This window comes from Borostomias antarcticus (genome assembly GCF_949987555.1).
Source record: "Borostomias antarcticus genome assembly, contig: scaffold_102, whole genome shotgun sequence".
In the NCBI taxonomy this organism is placed as follows: domain Eukaryota; kingdom Metazoa; phylum Chordata; class Actinopteri; order Stomiiformes; family Stomiidae; genus Borostomias; species Borostomias antarcticus.
This window is the reverse complement of record NW_028176625.1, coordinates 505435-530075: the sequence shown is the minus strand read 5'-3', so window position 1 is coordinate 530075 and position 24641 is coordinate 505435. Positions and strand designations below refer to the sequence as shown.

Genomic DNA, 24641 nt, shown 5'->3' with positions numbered 1-24641 from the left:
CACATTTAACATTACATTTACACAATAAAATATGACGCTAAGGACGAATAATATTGCATAGTGCTTGTGTGTTTGTGTGTGTGTGTATTTGTGTGTGTTGGCCAGTAATGGCGGATGCATATTAGCCAGTCTTTCCCTGGAGTAGGGAGTGGCGGGTGGGGGATGGGGGTCTCAAACTCAAATTGGCTTGGGGCCACTGATGGTATCGTCAACACATAGGAAGGCCACTTCAATGTCAACTTCAAGTACTACTAACTATAAGAGAGTACAATATTTCTGAAAATGTAATTTTTCATTTTCATAACTTGACTCAAAAGTCAGTCTCTAAATGTTCTGAGACAATTCCATAACTATTCTATTCTATACATTTTAATATATTTTAACCATTAGTGCAAATCTTTTTTTCCTTACTTTTATTTTATCTTGAATAGCCTACATTTGTACTTTATTCTATTTTAGCTGCGAGATGCACCACTATGTAAGCCTGTCCTGGACCTTGCATTTATTAAAGGTCAAGTTTGTTTCCATTTCTTGCCAGACACTTGAATACATCTGTAGGCTACTATTCTGTTTCTTGCCAGACACTTATCTTGAAAGACTGAGACGTTGCCCTCTCAGCTGTGTGGCTCGTTTTTTCCTCTTGTCTCCCTATGACACTGTTCTCCATGTTAGTAATGAATAGCTCTTCACATTATATTCCTTTAGAACGGCAACTTATTTTTTGCATATCAGGCAAGTAGCATTTCCATTGAACTCCACAAAAAATACTGCAATGTCCATCTTTCTTCAAACTGTCTGTGTTCCTAACGTTAGTTAACCATGAAAACAGCCTCTCGGTGGCGAGCTGCATTCCGTTCATAGTTCATAGTCTCGTGTGGATTGATTGTGACTGTATGCAGCGTTCACCTCACGCGCTGCGCACAATAACAGCATTTCCCCCCCATGTTTGAGTGACTTCAATGTCTCATTGTAGGCCTGCCTGCCAGCGCCGTGTACAAGAAATGATTTTGTGGGCCGGATTACATGATATTTGTGACATCATGTCCTGGGCCGGATGGAGGGGTGGGAGTTTAAGACCCTGATGTACAGCATCTCAGGATCTGCAGTCGTCTGTGTACAGGGTGAACAGGACTGGTGAGATGACAGAACCTTCTGGTTCCCCAGTGGACAAGGTTCTGTTGGAGCTGTAGTGGCCGATGGATTTCACTCTCTAATGTCTGTCTGTGAGGAAGGAGAGGAGGAGCAGTAGGAGCTGGGGCTTGACCTTGACCTTGACCTTGACCTTGACCTGGAGTTTACGTCCCATTAAGTGAGTTTGAACGGTGTTGAGATGCACTTGAGAAGTCCACAAAGACCATCCTGACAAGGGAGTTGGGCTTCTCCAGACGTCCACGTGTGTGTGGGTGTGGTGGAGTGAAGTCACTGCATCATCCACATCTCTCTGCTGCTTGTAGGCAGATTGGAGTGGGCCTGTGAGCCCACTCACCTCCCTCTATAGCTGAGGTAGGAAGAGCCCACTCACCTGCCTCTATAGCTGAGGTAGGAAGAGCCCACTCACCTCCCTCTATAGCTGAGGTAGGAAGAGCCCACTCACCTCCCTCTATAGCTGAGGTAGGAAGAGCCCACTCACCTCCCTCTATAGCTGAGGTAGGAAGAGCCCACTCACCTCCCTCTATAGCTGAGGTAGGAAGAGCCCACTCACCTCCCTCTATAGCTGAGGTAGGAAGAGCCCACTCACCTCCCTCTATAGCTGAGGTAGGAAGAGCCCACTCACCTCCCTCTATAGCTGAGGTAGGAAGAGCCTTTCAAAGCTCTTCATCACCAGAGATGTCAACGCTGCAGACATAGTATAGACCAGTATGAACAAGAGTATAGACCAGTATGAACAAGAGTATAGACCAGTATGAACAAGAGTATAGACCAGTATGAACACATTGAACATTATACAGTAACCAGAGTATAGTCCAGTATGAACATTATACAGTAACCAGAGTATAGTCCAGTATGAACATTATACAGTAACCAGAGTATAGTCCAGTATGAACATTATACAGTAACCAGAGTATAGTCCAGTATGAACATTATACAGTAACCAGAGCATAGTCCAGTATGAACATTATACAGTAACCAGAGCATAGTCCAGTATGAACATTATACAGTAACCAGAGCATAGTCCAGGCCTATATGCCGTCACTGTTCTCTGTGCTGTTCCAGGCCCAGAGGAATGCAGGCTGTTCTCTGTGCTGTTCTAACCCTAACCCCAGAGGAATGCAGGGTGTTCTCTGTGCTGTTCTAACCCTAACCCCAGAGGAATGCAGGCTGTTCTCTGTGCTGTTCTAACCCTAACCCCAGAGGAATGCAGGCTGTTCTCTGTGCTGTTCTAACCCTAACCCCAGAGGAATGCAGGGTGTTCTCTGTGCTGTTCTAACCCTAACCCCAGAGGAATGCAGGCTGTTCTCTGTGCTGTTCTAACCCTAACCCCAGAGGAATGCAGGCTGTTCTCTGTGCTGTTCTAACCCTAACCCCAGAGGAATGCAGGCTGTTCTCTGTGCTGTTCTAACCCTAACCCCAGAGGAATGCAGGGTGTTCTCTGTGCTGTTCTAACCCTAACCCCAGAGGAATGCAGGGTGTTCTCTGTGCTGTTCTAACCCTAACCCCAGAGGAATGCAGGCTGTTCTCTGTGCTGTTCTAACCCTAACCCCAGAGGAATGCAGGGTGTTCTCTGTGCTGTTCTAACCCTAACCCCAGAGGAATGCAGGGTGTTCTCTGTGCTGTTCTAACCCTAACCCCAGAGGAATGCAGGGTGTTCTCTGTGCTGTTCTAACCCTAACCCCAGAGGAATGCAGGGTAGTAAGGGTACCTGTGTTATGTAATCTGCTGCAGCTTCAGACGCTCCTTCATGTGTCGCCCACTTCTGAGAGTGGAGGGAGAGAGAGTCCCCACAACTAACCCCCCAACACACACACACACACACGCACGCATGCACACACACACACACACACACACACACACACACACACACACACACACACACACACACACACACACACATGGGGCTAATTAAGTGCCTGGCGTATCTATCTGTTGACATCATCTCTGGTGTATTCTCTCACTGTTAACGTTTGACCTGGGCCTGTAACGTTTGACCTGGGCCTGTAACGTTTGACCTGGGCCTGTAACGTTTGACCTGGGCCTGTAACGTTTGACCTGGGCCTGTAACGTTTGACCTGGGCCTGTAACGTTTGACCTGGGCCTGTAACGTTTGACCTGGGCCTGTAACGTTTGACCTGGGCCTGTAACGTTTGACCTGGGCCTGTAACGTTTGACCTGGGCCTGTAACGTTTGACCTGGGCCTGTAACGTTTGACCTGGGCCTGTAACGTTTGACCTGGGCCTGTAACGTTTGACCTGGGCCTGTAACGTTTGACCTGGGCCTGTAACGTTTGACCTGGGCCTGTAACGTTTGACCTGGGCCTGTAACGTTTGACCTGGGCCTGTAACGTTTGACCTGGGCCGTGACCATCGCTGACAGAGGGACCGAGGGTAGCCAGGGTGATATCACATGGAGGGACGTGGGGAGGCCTTTTGTAAATGATGAGGGTAGCCAGGGTGATATCACATGGAGGGGCTTGGGGAGGCCTTTTGAAAAGGATGAAATGAAAAAGTAATTGAGTCTGGTTAGTAATTGCATAATGTTTATGATAAATATATATGGTTCCAACATTCTGGGAATATTCACAAACTTCCCATGGGAATGAACTGACTTCACTGTAATTAATTGGGATTAACAGGAATAAACTGGAAAACCTAATTTATTCCTGTTAATTCCCATTTGGGAAAGTTTGTTAATATTCCTGGAATTCTGCAACCCTAGATGGATACCATAGCTGTCCCGGAGCGCTGAGGAGTAGCTGATGGCCGTGCTGTGTGGCCCTTGGCAGCCTCCATACATACTGGCCGTCTTCAGCTGAGCTCGTCCGAGCCTCTTATCTGCTGTTAAAGAATGTCTGCCGTTTTACTAGCAGTCTTTGGACCTTTAAAGGGAATGCCTCCCGGGAGGGTGTGGGCCGTCACTCGGGCCCTGCTGGCCTTCTCCAGCTCTCTCCCGCTTCCAACCGCCTCTCCCTTAATCTGACACTGTCAACAAGGCAGCACTGCCCCGATGTCACTCCAGTTACAGTATACAGTGTATGGGGGTTCCTCAGGGCACAGTGGAATGTTGTCAAAACATGTTTTCCTGTGATGGACGTGGGGAGGGGCGTTGTGCTGAGTTTTCCACTCCGGCAGCGTCTGCTTCAGTATCTAACTAACTACTCCAGTTACTACTCCAGAATGCATTCATATCTGCTACAGTAGCTAACTAACCACTCTAGAATGCAGTCACGAGGCTTCTCACTGTCCAGTGGACAGGAGGTCAACACCAAGATTACACAGGTCAACAGAATATCACGCCATTGTTATGAGCCATCATTTATAAGACAGGAAAGTGCGGCACGGTGGTGCAGTACCTGAGCACTGTCGCCTCACAGCAAGAACGTCTCCAGGCTTTCTGTGCAGAGTCTGCATGTTCTCCCTGTGTTCGCAAGGGTTTCCTCCCATAAAAAGAACCCAATATGAAAAAACATGCAGAAGAACAGATGGCTAACGCTGTCCATCCCTGGCAGAGACGGATGCACGCTACCTACTGCTCCCGGCTGCCTCTGGGGGAAGGAAGGATGGGTTATGAGCAGGAGAGAAGTTTCATCGGTGGATGCTCCAACCATTTTGTGTGTGTGTGTTTCGCCGTCTACATCATGTGATGTGTGTGTCTCTCACTGTGTGACAAATAAAGATGTTGGTTTTTTGAAAGGCATGGAGTGGCGCATCTAGAACGATAACCTCTGATTGGTGGACCCCTCGGTTGTATTATTATTGACATTTTACCTACACTATGGTGCGTTTTGCCAACTGCAACTCCCCCAAATGGCTCCAAGTAAACAGTGTTCAGCTACACATCAACCCCTGTGGCTTTAATGAGGTGTGTCTCTTGGCGTGTCAGAAGACTAGACTAGACTAAACACTGGTGTTCAGTGTCTCAACCACAGAGGCAGGGTAACAACCATTAAACAAGAACAAGAGTATGCACAGAGTTTCTCAGAGGAAAATATGTTTTCGACGTTTTTCCGACTGGATTTGGCAGACGTTGTGTTACACTGATTGGCTGAAGGAGTTAGTCTGTCAAGGGAAGCACTCACGCCCACATTAATCGTTTGAGATAGGGGGAAGGACAGACTGATCTGCAGAGTGAAACCGAATGTGATCTCGCTAGATTAGGATGGTCTCAGGCTAGATTAGGATGGTCTCAGGCTAGATTAGGATGGTCTCAGGAGGGTATTGAGCTAGATTAGGATGGTCTCAGGAGGGTATTGAGCTAGATTAGTATGGTCTCAGGCTAGATTAGGATGGTCTCAGGAGGGTATTGAGCTAGATTAGGATGGTCTCAGGCTAGATTAGGATGGTCTCAGGCTAGATTAGGATGGTCTCAGGAGGGTATTGAGCTAGATTAGGATGGTCTCAGGAGGGTGTTGAGCTAGATTAGGATGGTCTCAGGCTAGATTAGGATGGTCTCAGGCTAGATTAGGATGGTCTCAGGCTAGATTAGGATGGTCTCAGGAGGGTATTGAGCTAGATTAGGATGGTCTCAGGAGGGTGTTGAGCTAGATTAGGATGGTCTCAGGCTAGATTAGGATGGTCTCAGGCTAGATTAGGATGGTCTCAGGAGGGTATTGAGCTAGATTAGGATGGTCTCAGGCTAGATTAGGATGGTCTCAGGAGGGTATTGAGCTAGATTAGGATGGTCTCAGGCTAGATTAGGATGGTCTCAGGCTAGATTAGGATGGTCTCAGGATGGTATTGAGCTAGATTAGGATGGTCTCAGGCTAGATTAGGATGGTCTCAGGCTAGATTAGGATGGTCTCAGGCTAGATTAGGATGGTCTCAGGCTAGATTAGGATGGTCTCAGGATGGTATTGAGCTAGATTAGGATGGTCTCAGGAGGGTATTGAGCTAGATTAGGATGGTCTCAGGCTAGATTAGGATGGTCTCAGGCTAGATTAGGATGGTCTCAGGCTAGATTAGGATGGTCTCAGGCTAGATTAGGATGGTCTCAGGCTAGATTAGGATGGTCTCAGGCTAGATTAGGATGGTCTCAGGCTAGATTAGGATGGTCTCAGGAGGGTATTGAGCTAGATTAGGATGGTCTCAGGCTAGATTAGGATGGTCTCAGGCTAGATTAGGATGGTCTCAGGAGGGTATTGAGCTAGATTAGGATGGTCTCAGGCTAGATTAGGATGGTCTCAGGCTAGATTAGGATGGTCTCAGGAGGGTATTGAGCTAGATTAGGATGGTCTCAGGCTAGATTAGGATGGTCTCAGGCTAGATTAGGATGGTCTCAGGCTAGATTAGGATGGTCTCAGGATGGTATTGAGCTAGATTAGGATGGTCTCAGGCTAGATCAGGATGGTCTCAGGAGGGTATTGATCTGGATCAGGAGGGTATTGGTCTGGATCAGGATGGTCTCAGGAGGGTATTGGTCTGGATCAGGAGGGTATTGATCTGGATCAGGAGGGTATTGGTCTGGATCAGGAGGGTATTGATCTGGATCAGGAGGGTATTGATCTGGATCAGGAGGGTATTGGTCTGGATCAGGATGGTCTCAGGAGGGTATTGGTCTGGATCAGGAGGGTATTGGTCTGGATCAGGATGGTCTCAGGAGGGTATTGATCTGGATCAGGAGGGTATTGGTCTGGATCAGGATGGTCTCAGGAGGGTATTGGTCTGGATCAGGATGGTCTCAGGAGGGTATTGGTCTGGATCAGGATGGTCTCAGGAGGGTATTGATCTGGATCAGGAGGGTATTGGTCTGGATCAGGAGGGTATTGATCTGGATCAGGAGGGTATTGATCTGGATCAGGAGGGTATTGGTCTGGATCAGGATGGTCTCAGGAGGGTATTGGTCTGGATCAGGAGGGTATTGGTCTGGATCAGGATGGTCTCAGGAGGGTATTGATCTGGATCAGGAGGGTATTGGTCTGGATCAGGATGGTCTCAGGAGGGTATTGATCTGGATCAGGATGGTCTCAGGAGGGTATTGGTCTGGATCAGGAGGGTATTGGTCTGGATCAGGAGGGTATTGGTCTGGATCAGGATGGTCTCAGGAGGGTATTGATCTGGATCAGGAGGGTATTGGTCTGGATCAGGAGGGTATTGGTCTGGATCAGGATGGTCTCAGGAGGGTATTGGTCTGGATCAGGATGGTCTCAGGAGGGTATTGATCTGGATCAGGAGGGTATTGGTCTGGATCAGGAGGGTATTGATCTGGATCAGGAGGGTATTGATCTGGATCAGGAGGGTATTGGTCTGGATCAGGATGGTCTCAGGAGGGTATTGGTCTGGATCAGGAGGGTATTGGTCTGGATCAGGATGGTCTCAGGAGGGTATTGATCTGGATCAGGAGGGTATTGGTCTGGATCAGGATGGTCTCAGGAGGGTATTGATCTGGATCAGGATGGTCTCAGGAGGGTATTGGTCTGGATCAGGAGGGTATTGGTCTGGATCAGGAGGGTATTGGTCTGGATCAGGATGGTCTCAGGAGGGTATTGATCTGGATCAGGAGGGTATTGGTCTGGATCAGGAGGGTATTGATCTGGATCAGGATGGTCTCAGGAGGGTATTGGTCTGGATCAGGAGGGTATTGGTCTGGATCAGGATGGTATTGGTCTGGATCAGGATGGTCTCAGGAGGGTATTGAGCTAGATTAGGATGGTCTCAGGAGGGTATTGGTCTGGATCAGGAGGGTATTGAGCTAGATTAGGATGGTCTCAGGATTGTCTCAGGATGGATCAGGATTGTCTCAGGATGGATCAGGATGGTCTCAGGAGGGTACTGTAAGATTCAGCAGGGTGTGTTTGCCACCAACATAATGACCTGGCTGCTGCCGGCCTGGCCGCTGTTTTGACAACACTGCAGCTAACCCCTACTTTACTACTGCTTCACAGGCCTGTTTACCTCCCCCACACTGCTTCACAGGCCTGTTTACCTCCCCCACACTGCTTCACAGGCCTGTTTACCTCCCCCACACTGCTTCACAGGCCTGTTTACCTCCCCCACACTGCTTCACAGGCCTGTTTACCTCCCCCACACGGCAGCTAACCCCTACTTTACTACTGCTTCCCAGGCCTGTTTACCTCCCCACACGGCTAACCCCTACTTTACTACTGCTTCACAGGCCTGTTTACCTCCCCACACGGCCGCACCCCTACTTTACTACTGCTTCACAGGCCTGTTTACCTCCCCCACACGGCCGCACCTCTGGAACCCTGGGAGGAACCACCCTAGCAGGCTTTTCCTGATGGTGTAACAGAGTCATTCATGATTTAAACCCACTCATCTGAGTCCATACACCGCAGCCAAGCTAGGCTGAACAGACATTCCTACAGGACTCATCCATGATTGTAGCTATAAACATGATATTCCTACAGGACTCATCCATGATTGTAGCTATAAAAATGATATTCTTACAGGTGTCATCCATGATTGTAGCTATAAGCATATTTTTGAAGGTATCATCCATGATTGTAGCTATAAACATGACGTCCCTACAGGCCTCATCCATGTTCATTGTGGAGCACTCAGAATAGGCTCAGCCAGTCTCGCATCAATCATCTGAATCAGTTACATGAGTAAAGACGCATGGAGGTCAATGCAAAGTTGCACAGTCAGGTAGCAGTAGTGCACAGTGCTGGTTGTGGTAGAAGCACAGTCAGGTAGCAGTAGTGCACAGTGCTGTTTGTGGTAGAAGCACAGTCAGGTAGCAGTAGTGCACAGTGCTGGTTGTGGTAGAAGCACAGTCAGGTAGCAGTAGTGCACAGTGCTGGTTGTGGTAGTGGCACAGTCAGGTAGCAGTAGTGCACAGTGCTGTTTGTGGTAGAAGCACAGTCAGGTAGCAGTAGTGCACAGTGCTGGTTGTGGTAGTAGCACAGTCAGGTAGCAGTAGTGCACAGTGCTGGTTGTGGTAGAAGCACAGTCAGGTAGCAGTAGTGCACAGTGCTGGTTGTGGTAGTAGCACAGTCAGGTAGCAGTAGTGCACAGTGCTGGTTGTGGTAGAAGCACAGTCAGGTAGCAGTAGTGCACAGTGCTGGTTGTGGTAGTGGCAGTCAGGTAGCAGTAGTGCACAGTGCTGTTTGTGTTAGTGGCACAGTCAGGTAGCAGTAGTGCACAGTGCTGGTTGTGGTAGAAGCACAGTCAGGTAGCAGTAGTGCACAGTGCTGGTTGTGGTAGAAGCACAGTCAGGTAGCAGTAGTGCACAGTGCTGTTTGTGTTAGTGGCACAGTCAGGTAGCAGTAGTGCACAGTGCTGGTTGTGGTAGAAGCACAGTCAGGTAGCAGTAGTGCACAGTGCTGGTTGTGGTAGAAGCACAGTCAGGTAGCAGTAGTGCACAGTGCTGGTTGTGGTAGAAGCACAGTCAGGTAGCAGTAGTGCACAGTGCTGGTTGTGGTAGAAGCACAGTCAGGGCGCAGTAGTGCACAGTGCTGGTTGTGGTAGAAGCACAGTCAGGTAGCAGTAGTGCACAGTGCTGGTTGTGGTAGAAGCACAGTCAGGTAGCAGTAGTGCACAGTGCTGGTTGTGGTAGTGGCAGTCAGGTAGCAGTAGTGCACAGTGCTGGTTGTGGTAGAAGCACAGTCAGGTAGCAGTAGTGCACAGTGCTGGTTGTGGTAGAAGCACAGTCAGGTAGCAGTAGTGCACAGTGCTGGTTGTGGTAGTAGCACAGTCAGGTAGCAGTAGTGCACAGTGCTGGTTGTGGTAGTGGCAGTCAGGGCGCTTTCACAGAGCTGTGGTCAGATACAGTACGTCTCGTTGAGGCTTGCATCCGTCTGTCTCAGGAGGCTCGCAGTAGAGGCTAACGTCAGCGATCAGTGTGTGTGTGTGTGTGCGTGCGTGCGTGCGTGCGAGAGAGAGATACAGTAGTAATTTAGTCGACCTCTACACCCTAGTCTGATTACACCCTTACAGCTACTGTATGAGGCATCCCATAATAATATCTCCCCTCTCTCGTCACGTTCCTCCCCACGTTGGTTAAAGTATCTCTAAGCCCCTTGTCTGGGGTGGGCCAGCTGCATCGGGTCTTAATATTTGAGGTGAATGTTTCAGGTGAGAGTTCCTCAGTGTTGGTGTCCAGGCGTGCAGCGACTCAGCCTGCAGCCCAGCCCTGGTAACTCAGCCTGCAGCCCAGCCCTGGTAACCCAGCCTGCAGCCTAGCCCTGGTAACTCAGCCTGCAGCCCAGCCCTGGTAACTCAGCCTGCAGCCCAGCCCTGGTAACTCAGCCTGCAGCCCAGCCCTGGTAACCCAGCCTGCAGCCTAGCCCTGGTAACCCAGCCTGCAGCCTAGCCCTGGTAACCCAGCCTGCAGCCTAGCCCTGGTAACTCAGCCTGCAGCCCAGCCCTGGTAACTCAGCCTGCAGCCCAGCCCTGGTAACTCAGCCTGCAGCCCAGCCCTGGTAACTCAGCCTGCAGCCTAGCCCTGGTAACTCAGCCTGCAGCCCAGCCCTGGTAACCCAGCCTGCAGCCCAGCCCTGGTAACCCAGCCTGCAGCCCAGCCCTGGTAACCCAGCCTGCAGCCCAGCCCTGGTAACTCAGCCTGCAGCCCAGCCCTGGTAACTCAGCCTGCAGCCCAGCCCTGGTAACTCAGCCTGCAGCCCAGCCCTGGTAACTCAGCCTGCAGCCCAGCCCTGGTAACTCAGCCTGCAGCCCAGCCCTGGTAATCAACGCTTCTTAGACCTCTTTGATTCCCGCCAAACAGCAATTACATCACCAGAGAAACAATAAGAGAATGACTCGCCCAGCAGTGTTTCCGTTTGAGGCCTGGGCCAGCGAGAAGCAGCCCTGCTAAACAGCGCTCTCGTCTCAGCTGCTCCTCCACGCGGCAGCAGGCATACCGGGGCTTCCATCGTCATTCCCCGCTGGTCTGGAGTCAGTCTGGTGGGCCTCGTCTGTTATAGTCATAGTGATACCACTGGTCTGGAGTCAGTCTGGTGGGCCTCGTCTGTTATAGTCATAGTGATACCACTGGTCTGGAGTCAGTCTGGTGGGCCTCGTCTGTTAAAGTCATAGTGATACCACTGATCTGGAGTCAGTCTGGTGGGCCTCGTCTGTTAAAGTCATAGTGATACCACTGGTCTGGAGTCAGTCTGGTGGGCCTCGTCTGTTAAAGGCATAGTGATACCACTGATCTGGAGTCAAGTGTGAATCTGGGTTCGTCTGCGTCTGCCTGTCGTCTCGTGTGCTAGTCTAGGAGTCTCTCCCAGGTGAGGGGTGTAGTGTGTTCTGGGGTTAGAGTTATGCTAATCAATTATCAAGATAATATTATAACACAATTCAATATTAGATGGAAAAACATGTGGCAATATGAAAACACATCAGAAATGAAAAGAATGATGTCAGAGATCATCACAGCCTATCCTAAATCTTCTAAGCTTAAACAACACTTTGGCATCTCACACCACAATCATAGGCGACTGTTGGATACAACCGTAGTAGCGGTGTGTGATCGCGCGTTGACCGGGCGGTGTTGTCTGGCTCGAAGCATGGAGGAGGCACATGACTGATGGTCGCTCGGTTTGATGAAAGGGGCAGCGCGCCTGCGCTCCCGTTGAAACAGTGATAGTAGCGTTGCTGCGCGAAGTTGAGGTTCGCAGAGTTCAAAGTTCAGTTTCAGAGTTCACAAGCTGCAAATCTCATTCAAAACCTCTGCTCTCGCCAGAGGTGGATCTTTGAAGAGTATTTTCCTAAGCCCCTGTGTCGACTCAGAGATCTTAGGTCCAGTACTTAGTCCAGTATGGATACAGGCTGATCTTATCAACCGGCACAAACTTAGTTACTGGAGAGTTGAGAGCACACAAGAGTGTGAAAACAAGAGAGCTGCACGAGAGTGTGAAAACAAAACAACAGGGTGTGAGAGGGTCTCCTTATCAAGATCTGCATTCCAACCTGAGGCAGTGTCCCACAATATCACAGAACTGTTGTGTGGTCAGTAGAACGGTCAGTAGACTGTGTCATGTCCTACACCACACAGGGGGAACTCCTTCTACTCAGGGCTTTCCTCTGAAAGACGAGCAGAGAGACAGAAATGGTTTGAGGGCACTGATATAACCAGTACACCAGCCTACTGTATACGACCAGAACACCAGCCTACTGTATACGACCAGAACACCAGCCTACTGTATACGACCAGTACACCAGCCTACTGTATACGACCAGTACACCAGCCTACTGTATACGACCAGAACACCAGCCTACTGTATACAACCAGAACACCTGTATACAACCAGAACACCACCCTACTGTATATGACCAGAACACAAGCCTACTGTATACGACCAGAACACTAGCCTACTGTATACGACCAGAACACCAGCCTACTGTATACGACCAGAACACCAGCCTACTGTATACAACCAGAACACCAGCCTACTGTATACGACCAGAACACCAGCCTACTGTATACGACCAGAACACTAGCCTACTGTATACGACCAGAACACCAGTCTACTGTATACGACCAGAACACCACCCTACTGTATACGACCAGAACACTAGCCTACTGTATACGACCAGAACACTAGCCTACTGTATACGACCAGAACACCAGCCTACTGTATACGACCAGTACACCAGCCTACTGTATAAGACCAGAACACTAGCCTACTGTATACGACCAGAACACTAGCCTACTGTATACGACCAGAACACCAGCCTACTGTATACGACCAGAACACCAGCCTACTGTATACGACCAGTACACCAGCCTACTGTATACGACCAGAACACTAGCCTACTGTATACGACCAGAACACTAGCCTACTGTATACGACCAGAACACCAGCCTACTGTATACGACCAGAACACTAGCCTACTGTATACGACCAGAACACTAGCCTACTGTATACGACCAGAACACCAGCCTACTGTATACGACCAGAACACCAGCCTACTGTATATGACCAGAACACCAGCCTACTGTATACGACCAGTACACCAGCCTACTGTATACGACCAGAACACCAGCCTACTGTATACGACCAGAACACCAGCCTACTGTATACGACCAGTACACCAGCCTACTGTATACGACCAGAACACTAGCCTACTGTATACGACCAGAACACTAGCCTACTGTATACGACCAGTACACCAGCCTACTGTATACGACCAGAACACCAGCCTACTGTATACGACCAGAACACCAGCCTACTGTATACGACCAGAACACCAGCCTACTATATACGACCAGAACACCAGCCTACTGTATACGACCAGAACACCAGCCTACTGTATACGACCAGAACACCAGCCTACTGTATACGACCAGTACACCAGCCTACTGTATACGACCAGAACACTAGCCTACTATATGACCAGAACACTAGCCTACTGTATACGACCAGAACACCAGCCTACTGTATACAACCAGAACACCAGCCTACTATATGACCAGAACACTAGCCTACTGTATACGACCAGAACACTAGCCTACTGTATACGACCAGAACACTAGCCTACTGTATACGACCAGAACACCAGCCTACTGTATACGACCAGAACAACAGCCTACTGTATACGACCAGAACACTAGCCTACTGTATACGACCAGAACACCAGCCTACTGTATACGACCAGAACACCAGCCTACTATATACGACCAGAACACCAGCCTACTGTATACGACCAGAACACCAGCCTACTGTATACGACCAGAACACCAGCCTACTGTATACGACCAGTACACCAGCCTACTGTATACGACCAGAAAACTAGCCTACTATATGACCAGAACACTAGCCTACTGTATACGACCAGAACACCAGCCTACTGTATACAACCAGAACACCAGCCTACTATATGACCAGAACACTAGCCTACTGTATACGACCAGAACACTAGCCTACTGTATACGACCAGAACACTAGCCTACTGTATACAACCAGAACACCAGCCTACTGTATACGACCAGAACAACAGCCTACTGTATACGACCAGAACACTAGCCTACTGTATACGACCAGAACACCAGCCTACTGTATACGACCAGAACACCAGCCTACTGTATACGACCAGAACACTAGTCTACTGTATACGACCAGAACACCAGTCTACTGTATACGACCAGAACACCACCCTACTGTATACGACCAGAACACCAGCCTACTGTATACAACCAGAACACTAGCCTACTGTATACGACCAGTACACCAGCCTACTGTATACGACCAGAACACTAGCCTACTGTATACGACCAGAACACTAGCCTACTGTATACAACCAGTACACCAGCCTACTGTATACGACCAGTACACCAGCCTACTGTATACGACCAGTACACTAGCCTACTGTATACGACCAGAACACCAGGCTACTGTATACGACCAGAACACTAGCCTTCTATACGACCAGAACACTAGCCTACTATATGACCAGAACACCAGCCTACTGTATACGACTAGAACACCAGCCTACTGTATACGACCAGTACACCAGCCTACTGTATACGACCAGAACACCAGCCTACTGTATACGACCAGAACACCAGGCTACTGTATACGACCAGTACACCAGGCTACTGTATACGACCAGAACACCAGCCTACTGTATACGACCAGAACACCAGCCTACTGTATACAACCAGAACACCAGCCTACTATATGACCAGAACACCAGCCTACTGTATACGACCAGAACACCAGCCTACTGTATACGACCAGAACACCAGGCTACTGTATACGACCAGAACACTAGCCTACTATACGACCAGTACACCAGCCTACTGTATACGACCAGAACACCAGCCTACTGTATACGACCAGAACACCAGCCTACTGTATACGACCAGAACACCAGTCTACTGTATACGACCAGAACACCAGCCTACTGTATACGACCAGAACACCAGGCTACTGTATACGACCAGAACACCTGCCTACTGTATACGACCAGAACACCAGGCTACTGTATACGACCAGAACACCAGCCTACTGTATACGACCAGAACACCAGCCTACTGTATACGACCAGAACACTAGCCTACTGTATACAACCAGAACACCAGCCTACTGTATACGACCAGAACACTAGCCTACTGTATACGACCAGAACACCAGCCTACTGTATACGACCAGAACACCAGCCTACTGTATACGACCAGAACACTAGCCTACTGTATACGACCAGAACACCAGCCTACTGTATAAGACCAGAACACTAGCCTACTGTATACGACCAGAACACCAGCCTACTGTATACGACCAGAACACCAGCCTACTGTATACGACCAGAACACTAGCCTACTGTATACGACCAGTACACCAGCCTACTGTATACAACCAGAACACCAGCCTACTGTATACGACCAGAACACCAGCCTACTGTATACGACCAGAACACTAGCCTACTGTATACGACCAGAACACCAGCCTACTGTATACGACCAGAACACCAGCCTACTGTATACGACCAGTACACTAGCCTACTGTATACGACCAGAACACTAGCCTACTGTACAGTATACGACCAGAACACCAGCCTACTGTATACGACCAGAACACTAGCCTACTGTATATGACCAGAACACCAGCCTACTGTATGACCAGAACACCAGCCTACTGTATACGACCAGAACACTAGCCTACTGTACAGTATACGACCAGAACACCAGCCTACTGTATACGACCAGAACACTAGCCTACTGTATACGACCAGAACACCAGCCTACTGTATACGACCAGAACACCAGTCTACTGTATACGACCAGAACACCAGCCTACTGTATACGACCAGAACACCAGCCTACTGTATACGACCAGAACACTAGCCTACTGTATACGACCAGAACACCAGCCTACTGTATACGACCAGAACACCAGCCTACTGTATACGACCAGAACACTAGCCTACTGTATACGACCAGAACACCAGCCTACTGTATACGACCAGAACACTAGCCTACTGTATACGACCAGAACACCAGCCTACTGTATACGACCAGAACACCAGCCTACTGTATACGACCAGAACACTAGCCTACTGTATACGACCAGAACACTAGCCTACTGTATACGACCAGAACACCAGCCTACTGTATACGACCAGAACACCAGCCTACTGTATACGACCAGAACACTAGCCTACTGTATACAACCAGAACACCAGCCTACTGTATACGACCAGAACACCAGCCTACTGTATACGACCAGAACACTAGCCTACTGTATACGACCAGTACACCAGCCTACTGTATACGACCAGAACACCAGCCTACTGTATACGACCAGAACACTAGCCTACTGTATACGACCAGAACACTAGCCTACTGTATACGACCAGAACACTAGCCTACTGTATACGACCAGAACACCAGCCTACTGTATACGACCAGAACACTAGCCTACTGTATACGACCAGAACACCAGCCTACTGTATACGACCAGAACACTAGCCTACTGTATACAACCAGAACACCAGCCTACTGTATACGACCAGAACACCAGCCTACTGTATACGACCAGTACACTAGCCTACTGTATATGACCAGAACACCAGCCTACTGTATACGACCAGAACACTAGCCTACTGTATACGACCAGAACATTAGCCTACTGTATACGACCAGAACACCAGCCTACTGTATACGACCAGAACACTAGCCTACTGTATACGACCAGAACACCAGCCTACTGTATACGACCAGAACACCAGCCTACTGTATACAACCAGAACACCAGTCTACTGTATACGACCAGAACACCAGCCTACTGTATACGACCAGAACACCAGCCTACTGTATACGACCAGAACACCAGCCATGATGAACCCAGGTTCGGGGTCAGACTAGCAGGGTCAGGCAGAGGTCAGACCTATTGTGTCAGGGGGGCTTTGTCCATTCCAGCTCACATGATGGAGCTTCAGGCCTCAGCATAATACACAACACATGCACTCACACACACACACACACACACACACACACGCTGTCAACACACACACACACGCATGCACTCACGCACACAAACACACACGCACACACATGCACACGCACGCACGCTGTCAACACACATACACACACAAACACACGTGCGAGCTGTCAGCACACACAGACGCACACACTAACACGCTGTCAACACACACGCACACACACATACTGGAGTCAGCGAGCTGTGAGGGGTTGAAGAGTGTTTTTGGGAGAGACGGGGGGTGTAAGCTGCGTAATCGCCAGCGGTCCAGCTGCACAGGAACTTGACGTGGTCCACACGTCAGACACGGACGCCCTGGAAACGGACTGTTTAGACGTGAGGATGTCTGACCTTCCATCCGGCCAGTCCGAGTGGTCCATCATTCTACCAGAGGGTCCCGGAGCTTCACAGGCTGCCATACTAAAAGCTTGCCCAAGGCTGGAAAGAGTCTTCTTAGAACACAGTAGGTAGTAGACATTACTGATGGTATGGTTTAGCCTACTCATCCAGAGTTACTGACTAGACACTAGACCCAGGCCTGTGGTGAATCACAGGACCACCTCCTCATAAAGACCCAGCCAGCTGCCCCCCCCCCAAACACACACACACACACACAGCACCCCCCATATAGACCCAGCCAGCTGCCCCCCCACAAACACACACACACACACACAGAACCCCCCATATAGACCCAGCCAGCTGCCCCCCCCCAAACACACACACACACACACACACACACGGCACCCCATATAGACCCAGCCAGCTGCCCCCCCCCCAAACACACACACACACACCCCATATAGACCCAGCCAGCTGCCCCCCCCCCAAACACACACACACACACACCCCATATAGACCCAGCCAGCTGCCCCCCCCCCCCCACAAACACACACACACACACAGCACCCCCCATATAGACCCAGCCAGCTGCCCCCCCACAAACACACACACACACACACAGCACCCCCCATATAGACCCAGCCAGCTGCCCCCCCCCCAAACACACACACACACACACACAGCACCCCCCATATAGACCCAGCCAGCTGCCCCCCCCCCAAACACACACACACACACACAGCACCCCCCATATAGACCCAGCCAGCTGCCCCCCCCCCAAACACACACACACACGGCACCCCCCATATAGACCCAGCAAGCTGCCCCCCCCCCCCCCACACACACACACACCCCATATAGACCCAGCCAGCTGCCCCCCCCCCCCCCCCACACACACACACACCCCATATAGACCCAGCCAGCTGCCCCCCCACACACACACACACACACACACACACACACACCCCATATAGACCCAGCCAGCTGCCCCCCCCCCACCACAAACACACACACACACACACACACCCCATACAGACCCAGACAGTTGCCAATGCTGAAGGTTGCCTGCTCTGTTCCTCTGGATAGCGCTCATAGCTCCAGTCCTAAAATACCCTTCCCCCCCTTCTACGTTCTTTCACACGGCCCCCTGGGACCACCAGAGACCCCTGCCTCTGGGAACCTTCACACCGCCCCGAAATAGACCAGGGAGGCCGGGCCCACTGACCTGCATTCATGTACTCACACAGTCACTGTCCCATAGACCTGCATTCATGTACTCACAGGGTCTGTCTGTCCCATAGACCTGCATTCATGTACTCACAGGGTCTGTCTGTCCCATAGACCTGCATTCATGTACTCACAGGGTCTGTCTGTCCCATAGACCTGCATTCATGTACTCACAGGGTCTGTCTGTCCCATAGACCTGCATTCATGTACTCACAGGGTCTGTCTGTCCCATAGACCTGCATTCATGTACTCACAGGGTCTGCCCGCCTGCCTCTCCCTCTTTTGAACAGACTGGTTCTGGTACAGGATGTGGGTCACCGGCAGAGCCAACAGGATGTTTGCAGAGTGTGTGAACCACCGTGTGCGGGCGTGCGTGCGTGCGTGTGTACGTCTTAGTTTTACTACTCATACTGTTGATTATACAACAGCTAGCTCCAACCACGCATTGTGATTGGCCAAGATGCATATGGAGCCGTGCCAATAAGCACAATGTACCAAGGAGTGATTGGGCATCAATATGGGTATCATGACATGATAGGATTGTGAGCAATAAACATATTAAAACTGTAAAGTTTTTTTTTTTAGTTGAAAGGGGACAGACACTTAGGACACACTTGTATCAAGTTATAAAAAAAATCGATTCATGTAAGAATTGCGATTCTATTCTTGACAATTATAGATCGATTCACAAATGCCGAAAAAAAGAAAAATCATGTAAAAAAAAAAGAAGAAAAAAGGTATAGATTTGCGACCGCCACTGGAGGTTTGGTCCTGATGTCTGAAATCCTCAAAATGCACTAGAGGGCAAAATACATTTTTCAATGTTTTTTTCCCCACTTTCCTTCTTTTCATATAATGAAAATTGAAGTTGCAAAGAACTTAGGACTCAATATAACAAACAACAGTTGTAGGATCACTAAATGTGTCATATTTTGTCATCAAAATCCATGTCCTGTGAGAAGTGTGAACAGCTCTGAATCTTTGAAGCCATTTTCTCTGCTTAGTGATTTCAGGTGAACCAATATTCATCAATATTTGCAGATCTCAATGCATGACACATCATTTGAAAGCTTACGTCTATGTGTAAATGTGAAATTGAATGTGTGGTTGTGAGGGTAATGGGTTTATGGTAGGGCTGCCCCCTGAAAGCTTACGTCTATGTGTAAATGTGAAATTGAATGTGTGGTTTTGAGGGTAATGGGTTTATGGTAGGGCTGCCCCCTGAAAGCTTACGTCTATGTGTAAATGTGAAATTGAATGTGTGGTTTTGAGGGTAATGGGTTTATGGTAGGGCTGCCCCCTGAAAGCTTACGTCTATGTGTAAATGTGAAATTGAATGTGTGGTTGTGAGGGTAATGGGTTTATGGTAGGGCTGCCCCCTGAAAGCTTACGTCTATGTGTAAATGTGAAATTGAATGTGTGGTTGTGAGGGTAATGGGTTTATGGTAGGGCTGCCCCCTGAAAGCTTACGTCTATGTGTAAATGTGAAATTGAATGTGTGGTTGTGAGGGTAATGGGTTTATGGTAGGGCTGCCCCCTGAAAGCTTACGTCTATGTGTAAATGTGAAATTGAATGTGTGGTTGTGAGGGTAATGGGTTTATGGTAGGGCTGCCCCCTGAAAGCTTACGTCTATGTGTAAATGTGAAATTGAATGTGTGGTTGTGAGGGTAATGGGTTTATGGTAGGGCTGCCCCCTGAAAGGCGACGCGTCGCATCATCAGTCGGAGACCCTTAAGTCATTCTTTAAGTCGAGCAGTCGTGTTCTGGGACTAGGAGGTGGACTAAGATCAAGGGCAGGCCAATCATTGGTTTTAGACCTAGGCTATTACCGTAGCTATTTGTTGGGCTGTAAAAGAAGAGTTCAGACTGATATAGCAGAGGGAAGAAGGCAGGGAGCCCCTCTCCCCTCCGCTAAGCGTCTAGCCTAGCCTAGCCTAGCCTAGCCTAGCCTAGCCTAGCCTAGCCTAGCCTAGCCTAGCCTAGCCTAGCCTAGCCTAGCCTAGCCTAGCCTAGCCTAGCCTAGCCTAGCCTAGCCTACTATGCGCCAGCAACCACGTGCTTTTCCCAAATGGAATATCACACTGCTTTCCTAAATCAATCTTCTTGTATATCCAATGGTAAAAATAGGGTCTCCCATAGACAGCTTGAGCTCTAACGTCTGTGAAAATGCTTTAGTGAAGCCAAAACATGTCCTTGTTGACTGCTGCCCATATGAGCCGAGCAGCGCAAGCTTAAATGCGCAGTTGAGGAGACTCTGGTCAAATTGCCCAACCCTAATGTAGGATATGTGAAACTGTATAAAAACATGGGGCATCCGAAGTAGATGGACAATGCTAGATGATTCATGTTTAACAAGAAAACAGGTGTCTTTTATTGTGCAGCCTGCAATTTAGAGTGTAAAGTTTCACAGCTGTCCCGACTCCGGCGGTCTCCCCTCAGCCTGGACATATGGGGGGGACGAATCTCCTGACATGTCACAAAATGGATATGAAAATGTTTAAGATATTGATAACCTGTCTATTAATTATCTCAATTATTAGTGGTCCAAACCATGGACAATGCAAGAAAGAGGGATGGGCTGCACTTGAAACAAGCTATCAAACACATTCGGAGGCAGCGGAGAGGATTTTAGAGGAGCGGAAATATGAGCAAGGCTAATCATTTATTTTGAAACTATTCTACTTTTTTGTTCAACGGAAAATAATAAAAGTCTGAGTCGAATCACAAAATCCTGAGTTGAAGACGGCCCTAGTTTATGTTGTGTGTTGCACTTTTTGTACAGTTCAGTAAATATGAATTTCCTGCAAAGGACAATAAAGACTAATCTAATCTTACAATTTACACTTTCATAATCTTTAAAAAACTGAAAAAAACCTTGGCAGGCAGTCACATTGTTGGATTTAATCCTCATCCTGTTTTCACAATAATTTTGTGCAGGATGTATTTCAGTGTTTCCCTTACCGTTATGGGATCCCTGTATTTAATGAGTTACTGCAGTCAAATAGTGGAAATGTCATTGGAAATTCTATCATAATTGAATTGAAAATTGAATCTACGATAGTCAATTTTTTTATTTTTTTGTAAATTTTTTTGGGCATTGGTGCTTTATTATATAGAACAGTGTAGACTGACAGGAAAGGGGGGAGAGAGAGAGAGGGGAAGACATGCAACACAGGGCCCAGGCCGGATTTGAACTGCTGCCGGGCATGGATTTGGGAAATACAGTTTCAGATAAATGGTTGGTGAAGTTGTGTGATGGTTTTGTGTTGCTTTCCCCAGAGCTGGGAGTGGCCCAGCGCAGGTTCGCCCAGTGCCTGGGGGAGTTCCAGTTTGAGTACATCGGAGACGCCAAGACAGATGACGAGAAGTGTATCGGTGAGTGTGGCTGAACTCCTGGCTCTCTACTTACAGTAGAGTTCAGGTACTGTAGGGTTCAGGTGTAAGGTTCAGGTACTGTAGGGTTCAGGTCATTGTAGGGTTCAGGTTATTGTAGGGTTCAGGTGCTGTAGGGTTCAGGTCATTGTAGGGTTCAGGTTATTGTAGGGTTCAGGTGCTGTAGGGTTCAGGTACTGTAGGGTTCAGGTACTGTAGGGTTCAGGTCATTGTAGGGTTCAGGTTATTGTAAGGTTCAGGACAGTGTAGGGTTAAGGTGCTGTAGGGTTCAGGTCATTGTAGGGTTCAGGTCATTGTAGGGTTCAGGTGCTGTAGGGTTCAGGTCATTGTAGGGTTCAGGTACTGTAGGGTTCAGGTCAGTGTAGGGTTCAGGTACTGTAGGGTTCAGGTAATGTAGGGTTCAGGTAATGTAGGGTTCAGGTAATTGTAGGGTTCAGGTGCTGTAGGGTTCAGGTCATTGTAGGGTTCAGGTGCTGTAGGGTTCAGGTCATTGTAGGGTTCAGGTACTGTAGGGTTCAGGTCATTGTAGGGTTCAGGTCATTGTAGGGTTCAGGTACTGTAGGGTTCAGGTCATTGTAGGGTTCAGGTCATTGTAGGGTTCAGGTCATTGTAGGGTTCAGGTCATTGTAGGGTTCAGGTCAGTGTAGGGTTCAGGTACTGTAGGGTTCAGGTAATGTAGGGTTCAGGTCATTGTAGGGTTCAGGTGCTGTAGGGTTCAGGTCATTGTAGGGTTCAGGTCATTGTAGGGTTCAGGTCATTGTAAGGTTCAGGTAATGTAGGGTTCAGGTCATTGTAGGGTTCAGGTCATTGTAGGGTTCAGGTCATTGTAGGGTTCAGGTCATTGTAGGGTTCAGGTCATTGTAGGGTTCAGGTCAGTGTAGGGTTCAGGTGCTGTAGGGTTCAGGTCATTGTAGGGTTCAGGTCATTGTAGGGTTAAGGTGCTGTAGGGTTCAGGTCATTGTAGGGTTCAGGTCATTGTAGGGTTCAGGTCATTGTAGGGTTCAGGTAATGTAGGGTTCAGGTGCTGTAGGGTTCAGGTCATGGTAGGGTTCAGGTACTGTAGGGTTCAGGTACTGTAGGGTTCAGGTACTGTAGGGTTCAGGTCATTGTAGGGTTCAGGTCATTGTAGGGTTCAGGTCAGTGTGGGGTTCAGGTCATTGTAGGGTTCAGGTGCTGTAGGGTTCAGGTCATTGTAGGGTTCAGGTACTGTATGGTTCAGGTCATTGTAGGGTTCAGGTGCTGTAGGGTTCAGGTCATTGTAAGGTTCAGGTAATGTAGGGTTCAGGTCATTGTAGGGTTCAGGTCATTGTAGGGTTCAGGTCATTGTAGGGTTCAGGTCATTGTAAGGTTCAGGTACTGTAGGGTTCAGGTCACAGTTGGATTCAGTTCACTGTAGGGTTCAGGTCATTGTAGGGTTCAGGTACTGTAGGGTTCAGGTCATTGTAGGGTTCAGGTTATTGTAGGGTTCAGGTGCTGTAGGGTTCAGGTACTGTAGGGTTCAGGTACTGTAGGGTTCAGGTCATTGTAGGGTTCAGGTTATTGTAAGGTTCAGGACAGTGTAGGGTTAAGGTGCTGTAGGGTTCAGGTCATTGTAGGGTTCAGGTCATTGTAGGGTTCAGGTGCTGTAGGGTTCAGGTCATTGTAGGGTTCAGGTACTGTAGGGTTCAGGTCAGTGTAGGGTTCAGGTACTGTAGGGTTCAGGTAATGTAGGGTTCAGGTAATGTAGGGTTCAGGTAATTGTAGGGTTCAGGTGCTGTAGGGTTCAGGTCATTGTAGGGTTCAGGTGCTGTAGGGTTCAGGTCATTGTAGGGTTCAGGTACTGTAGGGTTCAGGTCATTGTAGGGTTCAGGTCATTGTAGGGTTCAGGTACTGTAGGGTTCAGGTCATTGTAGGGTTCAGGTCATTGTAGGGTTCAGGTCATTGTAGGGTTCAGGTCATTGTAGGGTTCAGGTCAGTGTAGGGTTCAGGTACTGTAGGGTTCAGGTAATGTAGGGTTCAGGTCATTGTAGGGTTCAGGTGCTGTAGGGTTCAGGTCATTGTAGGGTTCAGGTCATTGTAGGGTTCAGGTCATTGTAAGGTTCAGGTAATGTAGGGTTCAGGTCATTGTAGGGTTCAGGTCATTGTAGGGTTCAGGTCATTGTAGGGTTCAGGTCATTGTAGGGTTCAGGTCATTGTAGGGTTCAGGTCAGTGTAGGGTTCAGGTGCTGTAGGGTTCAGGTCATTGTAGGGTTCAGGTCATTGTAGGGTTAAGGTGCTGTAGGGTTCAGGTCATTGTAGGGTTCAGGTCATTGTAGGGTTCAGGTCATTGTAGGGTTCAGGTAATGTAGGGTTCAGGTGCTGTAGGGTTCAGGTCATGGTAGGGTTCAGGTACTGTAGGGTTCAGGTACTGTAGGGTTCAGGTACTGTAGGGTTCAGGTCATTGTAGGGTTCAGGTCATTGTAGGGTTCAGGTCAGTGTGGGGTTCAGGTCATTGTAGGGTTCAGGTGCTGTAGGGTTCAGGTCATTGTAGGGTTCAGGTACTGTATGGTTCAGGTCATTGTAGGGTTCAGGTGCTGTAGGGTTCAGGTCATTGTAAGGTTCAGGTAATGTAGGGTTCAGGTCATTGTAGGGTTCAGGTCATTGTAGGGTTCAGGTCATTGTAGGGTT

General features: G+C 48.9%; 1 protein-coding gene across 1 annotated transcript in view; it reads left to right on the top strand.

Annotated features, from left to right (window-relative positions):
- Positions 1-24641, top strand: part of arhgap10 (Rho GTPase activating protein 10) — a gene marked incomplete at both ends in the record, with an annotated part of 196527 nt that overhangs the window by 32720 nt on the left and 139166 nt on the right. The window contains one exon of the mRNA XM_084462248.1: positions 21882-21977. Coding sequence (XP_084318374.1) covers positions 21882-21977 — 96 coding nt within the window. The remainder of the gene's footprint in view (positions 1-21881; positions 21978-24641) is intronic.